At 39.8% G+C, this 11,037-nt stretch overlaps 1 protein-coding gene across 1 annotated transcript; it reads right to left on the reverse strand.

The window, feature by feature from the left end:
- Positions 1-1,351: 1,351 nt before the first annotated feature.
- LOC120565056 (alanine aminotransferase 2-like) lies at positions 1,352-8,389 on the reverse strand. The gene is made up of 7 exons (XM_039810375.1): positions 8,339-8,389; positions 8,150-8,258; positions 7,881-8,017; positions 6,545-6,666; positions 4,695-4,850; positions 4,207-4,319; positions 1,352-1,707 (listed from the first exon to the last, which is right to left on the reverse strand). Exons 1-5 carry the CDS (start codon positions 8,363-8,365, stop codon positions 4,790-4,792), a joined length of 456 nt encoding a protein of 151 aa, XP_039666309.1. The 5' UTR covers positions 8,366-8,389; the 3' UTR covers positions 1,352-1,707; positions 4,207-4,319; positions 4,695-4,789.
- Between the last annotated feature and the right edge of the window lie 2,648 nt (positions 8,390-11,037).

The following is an 11,037-nucleotide window of genomic DNA, read 5'->3' on the forward strand; positions in this document are numbered from 1 at the left end:
AGTGGTTCTGGAAGAGCTAGACTCAATATCATTGACGGTATTGACATATTTCACAATAAAAATTCATTATAAATAGGCTGAGTAAGATTTTCAAAACTTAGTTGGTGTAGTATGTTCAGAGGGAGGTCATAGATGTGTGGAGTGATTTTGGAAGATCTAGACTCAATAGCATTGATGGTATTGAATTATTTCCAATACAAATTCATTAAAAATAGGCTGAGCCATATTTCCAAAAAATAGTCAGTGTAGTATGTTCAGAGGGAGGCCCTAGATGTGTAGAGTGATTTTGGAAGAGCTAGGCTCAATATCATTGATGGTATTGACATATTTCACAATAAAAATTCATTATAAATAGGCTGAGTAAGATTTTCAAAACTTAGTTGGTGTAGTATGTTCAGAGACAGGCCCTAGATGTGTGGAGTGGTTCTGGAAGAGCTAGACTCAATATCATTGACGGTATTGACATATTTCACAATAAAAATTCATTATAAATAGGCTGAGTAAGATTTTCAAAACTTAGTTGGTGTAGTATGTTCAGAGGGAGGTCATAGATGTGTGGAGTGATTTTGGAAGATCTAGACTCAATAGCATTGACGGTATTGAATTATTTCCAATACAAATTCATTAAAAATAGGCTGAGCCATATTTCCAAAAAATAGTCAGTGTAGTATGTTCAGAGGGAGGCCCTAGATGTGTAGAGTGATTTTGGAAGAGCTAGGCTCAATAACAGTGAAGCGGTTGAATTTTTATCTTTGTATCCACTTTCGGTTTTGCACTTTGTAGACGGTCCCTAGACGCTCGGATGAAAGCTGAACGCTCACAGGAATGCATTGCATTCATCCACATATGTAGACGGTACTTTCGGATAAAAACCGGGTTGTAGCTTGTTGTCTACCTTCCTACGGTTAGATAGAGCTGCCTATTGTGTAAGTAACACGTTTCGCTTATGATTTATTGAACCGCAAACCCGCGAATCTTGCGAATCTGCCAATTTCTGTCTAACTTTACCGAAGTAGAATGGTCGACCTCCTCAGAAATTCTTTCTATAATGTTGTCAGACCACTTAATCTGAGCCTGTCAGTGGCAAAACAAGCACTTTTGTGAACTTAAATACAGGCTGCATAATTGCCCCATTAACTTACATTGTAGCTTGTTTCGCCGCTGCTGACTGCAGCGATCTATCGCTGACTGCAGCGATAGGAAAATAGGGTTGTAGGTCCAGGTTAAAAAAAAACGCAGTTACCCTTTAAGTAAGGTTTTAAATGCAGGACTTTTACACAAGACACATTTCAGCTATCTGTATCTGTCTATTTTCAAGTATCCAATAAAGTGAAATCAAATCAATCCTCATTAATAATTCAAAGATCCTTTATTGACTGTTTGTGTTGGACCTTTACTTTGTTATTTACCTAGGTGAGCAAACCAAAAGTGTAACTCGATGGCTTAAACCTCGTATTTCACAAGTTATTATACAGTATCGAAGTATATTTTAGTCTTTGCAGGATCAAGAAATAACTTTTTTATTTATTTATATTTTACAGTATTCCTTTTGGGAGAAAAACATGTAAAACATGCTTTGGTGTTTTTCTCCAAAGTCGGTGTCCTTGACACTTCTGTCAGGGAAATGTGTCCAGCAGGCGCAGGTGGAAAGAGCAAAGTCGTGCCAAGATCTCCTCCAGGGTGGCAGGAGGAGCCAAAACACACAGCCTGCGAGGGGGAAGAGACACACAAAACACAGCATTAACATTTAAAGTAATTATGGGCACAGTTTTGCTTAAAGCAGAAACGCACTGACGATTAGGCCTACAACTCTGATCTTGTTAGTGATGAGTTAACTAGTGTTTAACAGGTGTCACAACTTAACTAAGCCACAAAAACTTCATTTAAAGGCTCAGAACTGTGAGGTCTTCTTCATTTTCGGGTTGTTTTTCTTTTGCATTTGAATCAAGTCTTCTTAAAGTGTCTTTAAACAAACACACGCTGTCATTTGTCACGTTTATTGTGTTATCTGCATTTGTCTGCACAGAGAAGAATCTCCACTTACTAATAAGCTAATCTATCTAATAAAGCGGGACGCCTCTGTGTGTGTGTGTGTGTGTGTGTGTGTGTGTGTGTGTGTGTGTGTGTGTGTGTGTGTGTGTGTGTGTGTGTGTGTGTGTGTGTGTATGTCAGTCTGTCCGTTTGCAATATCTCATGAACATGAACTTGGGGTTTGGATTTTGGAGCAATTTGGACAGCATTGGATATTGGATATTAAAAATAAAAATAAACGTCCTAACAATAAGTTGCTGGTGCAGCACACAGCACACAAAAAGACAACACTAAAATGTTTTTTTTTTTTTTTTTTTTTTTTTTTTTTTCTCTCTCTCTCTCTCTCTCTCTCTCGCTGCATGCACACACACAGTCCGTTTCTGCTGGTTTATTAACAGGTCAGTCGTGGATGAAAAATATTCAGTATTTCCGACTCCGAACTCTGCCTCATATAAACACTGTTTATAAATTTGCGGGATAGCTACCGGTAAGAAATAGATACGGGATTGGATTACTTTTGGTCACTAAAGTTTCCTCTTCAATCTGTTATTTCGTCTTATCCAAGAGCAACACTCATCTTCTTACCAGTCCCTCCAGAAAAACGCGATCGCATAATTCAATGCATAATCCGCCAAAGTCCGCATATTCATGCGGGGGCCGCATTTTTTCAAATACGCCGCACTTTCGCCGCATAAATTGCCGATTTCCGCGCAAAATATGCGGGGCTTGCATGATTTCATAATCCCCGCATTTTCGTTGCAAAAAAGTCACATATATTTTAGCAGAAAGTTGAAAAAATGTTGCGTTTACTTCACACAAGAGCAGCCATTTTCCCCTGTTGCCATGGGAACGTTATGAAGTGACGTAATTACGCAACGTGAACATCATCGAAAAGCAGGGTGTTGGGGGTTGAATTTGACATGTACTTTGAGTCTCTTAAGTTGGTATCCAAAAAGAAAGCTATCTTAATATCTGATGTCTACTCAGATCTTTGTTTGTTTCTGCTGTCTATATTATTAACGATTTTTGAATCTGTCTCTTTTGTATCTTTTATTTCCCTCTGTTTAGACTATTACTTTTACTTTCATATTATATTATTTGTATATATTGTTGTATCTTATTTGTTTACGTGTTGCGATAACTAAATATCTGTAAACTATTTTTTGAAATAAAGTTAGGTAGCACACCGCCATGAGTCCATGAGGCTACTGTCAGATTAGGTACTCCACATTTTCATTGTGATATTTTGTGATTAAATTCTGAATCTGCAACGTTCTCTGTCAAGTAAAGATGGTGGTACAATGTCTTCCTCTGATGTAGATGTAGCCTACACTGTAAGTCAGTAGTAGGCTATACAGTGGAGTTGCATATTAGGTGGTTCGGGGTCCTTCTGTAAGTAATTTTGGGGTACAATTTGGTTTTGGAGAAAGCTTCAACCAGCAATACCACAGGCCAAGCAATCAGCGCGTTCCAAACAGGCACATTTTGAACAGGCACTGTACTAGTAAAAAATAATTGGAAAGCGACAAAAACACACACAAAACAAAAAAGAGACACACGAAACACAGCATTAACACAGACGACGCAGCCCTGATGATTACAACTCTGATCTTATGAGTGATGAGTTAAACTAGTGTTCAACAGGTGTCACAACTTAGCTAGTCCTTATGCAAGACTGGCTATCCAAACGTTTGGTTGGCAAAAATGCTGAATTAGATAATTATCATGATTTGACCTTTACTTGAACAGCAGCTCTGAATACAGACTGTAACCTTGATTCACCTCACAAGAAAATAAAAAATAAAATAGATGACAAATTTGATTTAAAAAAGGATCAAATGCACCAAAGGCTCTTGAATCGGATTAAGACACGAGAAAGGGAAGCAAGTGGAGGAAACGTGGATGCAATTGAAGAACCTGGGACATACCCCAGAAGTGTCCTCTCGTACCAAAAAATGCCCTCACTCTCTAAAATATCCTGATTTTCCCAAAATGTTCTCATGTTCCAAAATATCCTGATTTTGCCAAAAACCTTTCGTGTTTTAATAATGCTATCACTTTCCAGAAATGTGTTCTATTACCAAAAGTGTCCTCACTCTTTAAGGTCTAAAACTCAAATAACACACACACACACACAGACACACACACAGACACACACACAGCTGTTTTTCTTACCTGATGTGGTAGTTTGGATCTTCATGTCCATTCTCACAGCCAGCTCCCAAACATACACCTTCCTCCTCCAGTAACCTCTGGCAATAAAGCACATCTGCCTCCACACCTAACATCTAGAATGGATAAAAGTGCCCTGTTCAAATCACTACTAAAATTAAAGCTTTGTCATGCATAATATGAGACTTTATGCACAACGTTACATTGCCTGTTTGACTTCTGTTCTAGTAACATTAGAAAACATTTAAGATGCAATCATTATGTTGTGGACCTTATAAATGATGCATATATTCACATTTTGCGTGTTTCTCAACTGGTCCAGGAGGAAGTACTGGTCATATTTGCCTTTTACGTTTGGTTTACAAACATCATGGATGTAAACAAATCCAATACAGCATCAGTTCAATATTAATAATTTAAGTTAAAAGCACTACAGCCATAATCTGTGGTAAAACCTGAGGACTTAAGGTCCAGTGGAGAGGGTTTCTCACCTTGGCCTCCTCTATCATCTGAGGTGGTAAATGCAGACAGGGATAAAGAAAGACTCCCCCCATCCCTGGTTGGCAGTTCACCCCTGGTAAATCATTCAGGAACTCACAAGCACGCTGAGCATTCTGGGACAGAGTTGTCTGAGAGTGAAGAATCTCCTTTGAATGAGAAAAAAAATCAAACACTGGTTGAAAAAGCACAAAAGCTACTGTAGCTTTAAAAAACTCCTCTGAAAGGTAAACTCTATGTTTACCTTAATGCTTTTTTTTAATTTTCCCTATAGTTTTGTGTGTATGTAATAGATGTATAAAGTACAAAAAAACACATGTCACTCCAAATGGAGCTTTCTCTCCCACAGGCAGAATAATTAATAAATACATAAATTAATTAATAAATACATAAATACATGAATAAATAAATAAATATGCCTTTGAAATACATCATGAAATAAATAAATGAGGCAATAAATACATAAATAATTAAATGTAAATATTCATATAAACATGAATCAATTAGTTCAATAAAAATATTAAAAGGTTTTACTTTTAATTATTTCATGGTACTTTTATTTCATAAGTCTACTTTATTTATTTCAAGAGACTTTTATTTTATAAATCCACATTTATTTATTTCCGTGGACTTTTATATCCTAATGCCACATTTATTTATTTCCCTCTCTATTTATTTCCAGTTCTTATATGCAAATCAGGGGGCGTGGCTATCTCTCACATTCAGAACAAAGCTGTGGGCAAAACGAGCGGCAGCTCGTGATGCTCTGTACCAACAGATTCTCACACCAAACTCGTAAAATAAGGACGTTTGGTCAGGAGCCTTTCTCGTTCTTATTGACGTCTTATTATTATTCTTATTGCTTGGTCTGCACTATTGCTGTCCCTTTTGACGTGCTTGGTCAGGACTATTAAAAGGTTGTCCGGTTCCATGACACGCGGGAAGAACGGGACGGCTGGGTTTAGGAAAGGGTCATGGGTGGGCGTTCGGTTCTGTGACACGCGGGAGGAAAGAAAAAAGCGACTTGAAAAAGCGACTCTAGCAAGCGTGACAAGCGGGACGCGACCCCGGGTCTCCTGGATTAAAGTCCTGTGTTTGACCCATCCACCACCCCAACCAACCTCCTTACGCAGTAATTCTCCCTTACATACTACTCGCTAAATCCTATCTAACTGCGGTTCTCCCCGGTGCGTTACACAAACACGCTGAAGGGCGCCTTTTTCGTCGCATCAGACGCTGACAGCCACTGTCCAAACGTCCTTATTTTACGAGTTCAGAATGAGAACGGGTTGTCTGTACCCAGCCCGCAGTCACCTGTTCTTGGGTAACTGAACCACCAACTACCGCTGACCTGACGGAGCAACACAACCAGCAATTCGCGGTGCTCTGTACCCAGCCCACAGTCACCTATTCTGGGGTAACTAGACCAGCTCGCGGTGCTCTGTACCCAGCCCACAGTCACCTATTCTGGGGTAACTAGACCACCAACTACCGCTGACCTGACAGAGCACCACGACCGGCAGCTCGCAGGGCTCTGTACCCACTGCGGGTTGACACAACATTAGCTGAGGCGTTGTTAAGCGAGCTAGCGGGCAAACAACTGCTCTAATTCACATTAAACTGAACATTTCCGTTGATGGTGAAGTGAGACAAGGTGAATGGGACTTCTTTGGAACTATTTATGTGGACGCTTCTGTATTTATTGTTTATTTTATATAACATTGTGTTTACAGGTGTGTCAACTGCAGCGGCTGTGCAAGAAGGAAACGAGATGAATGAGGACAGAAACGTCCACATAAATAGTCCCAAAGTCCCATTCACCTTGGTCATGGTGCACTCTCACTTCGCCACTGGAGTCACCCCGGCCTCATCCAGCAGCGGGGGCAGGGTGTGTGGACAGGGCCTCAGGGTCAACACGCCTGTCTGAGTCTTCCCGTCCCCACTGGCCAGCAGGTGCAAAACCATCTGAACACAATAAATAGCAATGCAGTTAACAATATGCAAAAACATATTTTTCTTCTATTTCACATTCAAGTACTTTTAACATGGAGGATAAAGGTGACTCCTTAAGTTTATCCTTACTGTATCAGTTCCTGTTTGAACGGACTTGGCACTGTCAAGCCACTACAATACCATAACGATTTTTAAATAGCTGAGTGTGAAGGCAGATATGTTAACCACTTATGAACTGGTCTGGATCGATAACAGACTGATCGTTATTCGCTAAAAAAAGGCATGTTTTGAAGAACATTTGGATTGTGCAACAAGGCAGGCCTGCTTCGTTCATCCGGGGAATGATTGTAAAACTGTACAAAGAATATGGTTACGGCATTTACTCTCTAAGTGGGACATTTTGGGACATTTTGGTGTGGACGAAGTACACACGGTGATACACTGGTAAGAGCAAACAACGTTTAACCATGAATCCAGCTAAATTACATTATTATTAATAGTATTGTGTGAACAGTTAGCTTCATTTAATATTGTGTGTGCCGTTTTTTTCTTTTGCGGGGTGCAAATGTTTCACCAAAACAAGTTCCTTCTTGAGTCCATTTTGCAGATCCACCGTCTTTGCGACCGGAGTTTAGTGCCACCCAAGTCGATTGTGATTGGTTTTAAAGAAAGACGTTTTTTTTTTTGTTTATGTGTGGAGGGGCCTAACATGACTAATGGTAAATGAACTGCATTTATGTAGCGCTTTTCTTTCCCTGAACGACCACTCAAAGCGCTTTATCTACAACAGGCACCATTAACACCATTCACACAAACATTCATATACTGGTAGCCAAGGTGGTGCCACCTGCTCATCAGATAAAGAGCCATTCACAGACCGATGGCGCAGCAGTGGGAGCAATTTGGGGTTTAGTATCTTGCCCAAGGGTCCTTGATACCACCGGCCTTCGATTGGTAGACGACCGCTCCACCTCCTGAGCCACAGCCGCTGATTAATGGATATTTGTTCGTAATGGACGATACAGATGTGTGTTTAGTCCTTAATAATAATGGAGAATGTTTGTTTATTTTATATTATTGTTTTTATGTATGCACCATCAACCAAAGCAAATTCCTAGTAAATGCTTCCTTCCTGGCAATAAATCTATTTATGATTCCGATTCCTACATCTATAAATCTTCATGCTCCAAAAAATATGATATTATATATTATATTTTTCATCGTACCATTACAGTCTTCTGAGAACCACTGGAGAAGATGATATCTTCTGGGTTCGAACTCACTCCACCATCTCTCCTCATAATGAACTCAGCAACACTTTTCTTGATGCATGGTATACCGCAGGAGGTTAAAGAGTATGAGCCTGTCATCGACAAAGTGGAGAGATCAGCCATTGGAGCAGAGGTGCCAGTGAAAGGAAATATATGCTGGTGGATATATTTTGGGCCAAATGTTTTCAAATCTGTACAAATGAATGAATATTATTCATTCTCACCCACGCTCCCTCCACTGCAGGCCCCCAGAAGCTTCTGTGCCCTCTGCCTGGCATCCAGAGGGAGGCATTTTTCTGTAATGAGCTCAGGGTAAAGACACACTGCCAAGACCTGAGAAGACAAACAGGGAATGACACAAACAGACAGGCTCCATTTGTAGCTGTCAAACTGATAAAATATAAACCACCAACCTGGCGAACAAATGACATGGGTGCCATCCCTGCCCTGTGGGGATCCCCTGAACTGACATCAGTCACCTGCTGAAAGGGTTTTGTTACTCCCTGGGAAAAGAACATTTTGGGTTAGATACAAGCTCAGCTGGGTGGTATTTTTCAACCCTGACATCCAACTTCTCTCTTCTGTGTCACCTTAAGTAGCATTGAGGTTGTTATGTAAAATCAACTTACATTCTGTATCATCAGTGTAAATTTCCTCCAAAAAAAAAACATGACAAGAAACATTTGTTGACATTATTTCTACAGTGAAAGCGAGACATATAAATATCTAAGATATCTAAGACGCGTTTAATGACATACTAAGGAATGAGAGTCCTCTTTTTCTGGCACAGTACTAAACTAGTTTGAATCCTACTTAAAGAATAGGGACTACTTTGTGTCTATAGGTAATTACACATCTGAGCGGACAAATATGACGTGCAGAGTTCCCCAAGGGTCCATTTTGGGGCCTCTTCCATTTTAACATCTACATGCTTCTACTGGCTGAGATTATGGAAAACAACAAAATTAATTACCATAGTTATGCGGACGACACACAAATTTACATAACCTTATCGCCAGGGGACTATAGTCCAATAAAAAAACTGAGTAAGTGCATTGAATAAATTAACGACCGGATGTGAGAGGCAAACGACTAAAGGAACGATTAAAAGTGAGCGCTTAGCTTCAATCGACAACATTAAAAACAACGGATGAAGCCAGAAATCTTGCTGTAGTCATGGACTCAGACCTAAATTTCAACAGCCACATTAAGACAATTACAAAGTCACTGTATGTATGATGTGTAAAAGATGTGTATAAGCTATTGGACACCTTAATTTCCTTCGGGATAAATAAAGTATATCTATCTATCTATCTATCTATCTATTCAATTACAATTGGGCTTTCAATTGGATTTTAAAACCAAGCAAATTGCTGGGGCCACGTATTTTCAGTGGACAGTAAAGCAGCCAGCACGTAATGACAAATTTTAATCCAACACAAATGAATGCATTGGGAAAAAAACAATGTTTATTCATCGATTCCCTTTTAAATGTGGTCACATCTAACAAAGGCACATTGATTTTTTTTGGCGTTTCATGTTCAGGTGCCGCCAGATATTCCGCCAGATGTTCCCCTTTCTTTGTGTTGGCATTCTAAACTCTGGTGGATTTCTGAGGGCTATGGTTAACTCCTCCTCAGATCTCTGTAGGGTAAATCCAGACAGCTAGCTAGACTATCTGTCCAATCTGAGTTTTCTCTCGCATGACTAAAACTACTTTTGAACGTACACATGTTCCACCAAAACAAGTTCCTTCCAGAGGCTATTTTGCAGAGGCACCATCATTGGGCCGATGCTTTGCACCGCCCGAGATGATTGTGATTGGTTTAAAGGTCCAATGTGTGGGAATTTCACCCATCTAGCATTGAGAGCATATATCGCAATCAACTTTCTCGCACCATGCAGTTCAAAGTACGTAGTACAGCTACAGTAGCCTTCACGCTTCAAAAAGCCAGTCTCTTGCTCTTTTCAATATCCTTTTTCTTTTTCTGGGCGAAGAAGAAGAACACTCCAGTTCCTGAAATCTGGATTTTGAATACGTGTGGTCCTCCATGTTTCCTTCTTAAAACTTGCCGGGGCCGGGAAGCAGCGATACCCATTAGCAGCATTAGCAGCACCTGTGAGTTTATCATGTGACAGCGAAAACGCGAAAGGCGGGGCAGTATGTCCTGTATGTCCCTTACCAGCTAACTTATTTCAAAACGGCGCATGAATATGGAGCAGATAATTACAGATAATTAGGGACCATTCGGTATTTATGGAATGGACCACCGGAGGAAATTAGGGGAGGGTCATGTCTTTTTATTCTTTGTTGAGGGGAGGGTCATCCAACATTTTTCAGTCCAGAGGGGGGGGGGGGGTCACCCAACTTTTGTATTCATAGAAACAGCAAAAAGGTATTGCTAAACTGTTGGGGGAGGGTCATTCCTTTTTTTTTTTATTGTGTTGGAGGGTCATAGAAATTTTTCTACTGGCGAGGGGAGGGTCATGGTCTATTTTGGCTAAAGGTCCCAAACTCCTCTGGTGGCCCCTTAAATAAATAACCAACAGTCCCTTACAGACATTACAGATAATGTCTGTAATGGAATATATAACTATCCTTCTATGAACTTTGTGTTTTGTTGTTGGCAACAGTTATCTCCAAGGGCGGAGCATGTGTATTCAATGTTATCATCATATCAATTATAGTAGCTGCAGGTTGTCTGATTAAGGAACAATAAGGTACAGTCCTCCATTCTGTCCCTGAATATAATCTGCTTGTATAAAACGTCCTTTGCGAACCTGATAGAAGGTTGACTGCTTGCAAGTGTGACAATAAAACTTCAAAGACACTCTCTTGTTTGAGACTTTATTCACAAAAACTTTCCCAGTAAGCTACAGTCACTACCTGAGTATTTCCATTTTCTGCTACTTATATTCTACTTCACTACAGTTCGGAGTAGTGTATTTTTTTTTTTTTTATTTCATTACATTTACTCAATAGCAAGATTTACAAGTTACTTTTTATAAAAAACATGCGATCAGTTGATGCACTGTTACAGATTAAACTGCCAAACAAAATGTAGTTAAAAAGTAACTCAACCACCAGCGCTGCAGAGGTGTTAATATGCAT

This window comes from Perca fluviatilis, chromosome 9 (assembly GCF_010015445.1).
Source record: "Perca fluviatilis chromosome 9, GENO_Pfluv_1.0, whole genome shotgun sequence".
NCBI lineage: Eukaryota > Metazoa > Chordata > Actinopteri > Perciformes > Percidae > Perca > Perca fluviatilis.

What these genes read in the sequence shown, in the direction of transcription:
- LOC120565056 (XM_039810375.1), bottom strand. Translation starts at nt 8,365, where the DNA reads ATGGCACCCATGTCATTTGTTCGCCAG. An exon ending in CCATGTCATTTGTTCGCCAG is followed by an intron (nt 8,259 to 8,338) that starts GTTGGTGGTTTA and finishes TTGTCTTCTCAG; the next exon opens with GTCTTGGCAGTGTGTCTTTA. An exon ending in GTTCTCAGAAGACTGTAATG is followed by an intron (nt 6,667 to 7,880) that starts GTACGATGAAAA and finishes TATTGTGTTCAG; the next exon opens with ATGGTTTTGCACCTGCTGGC.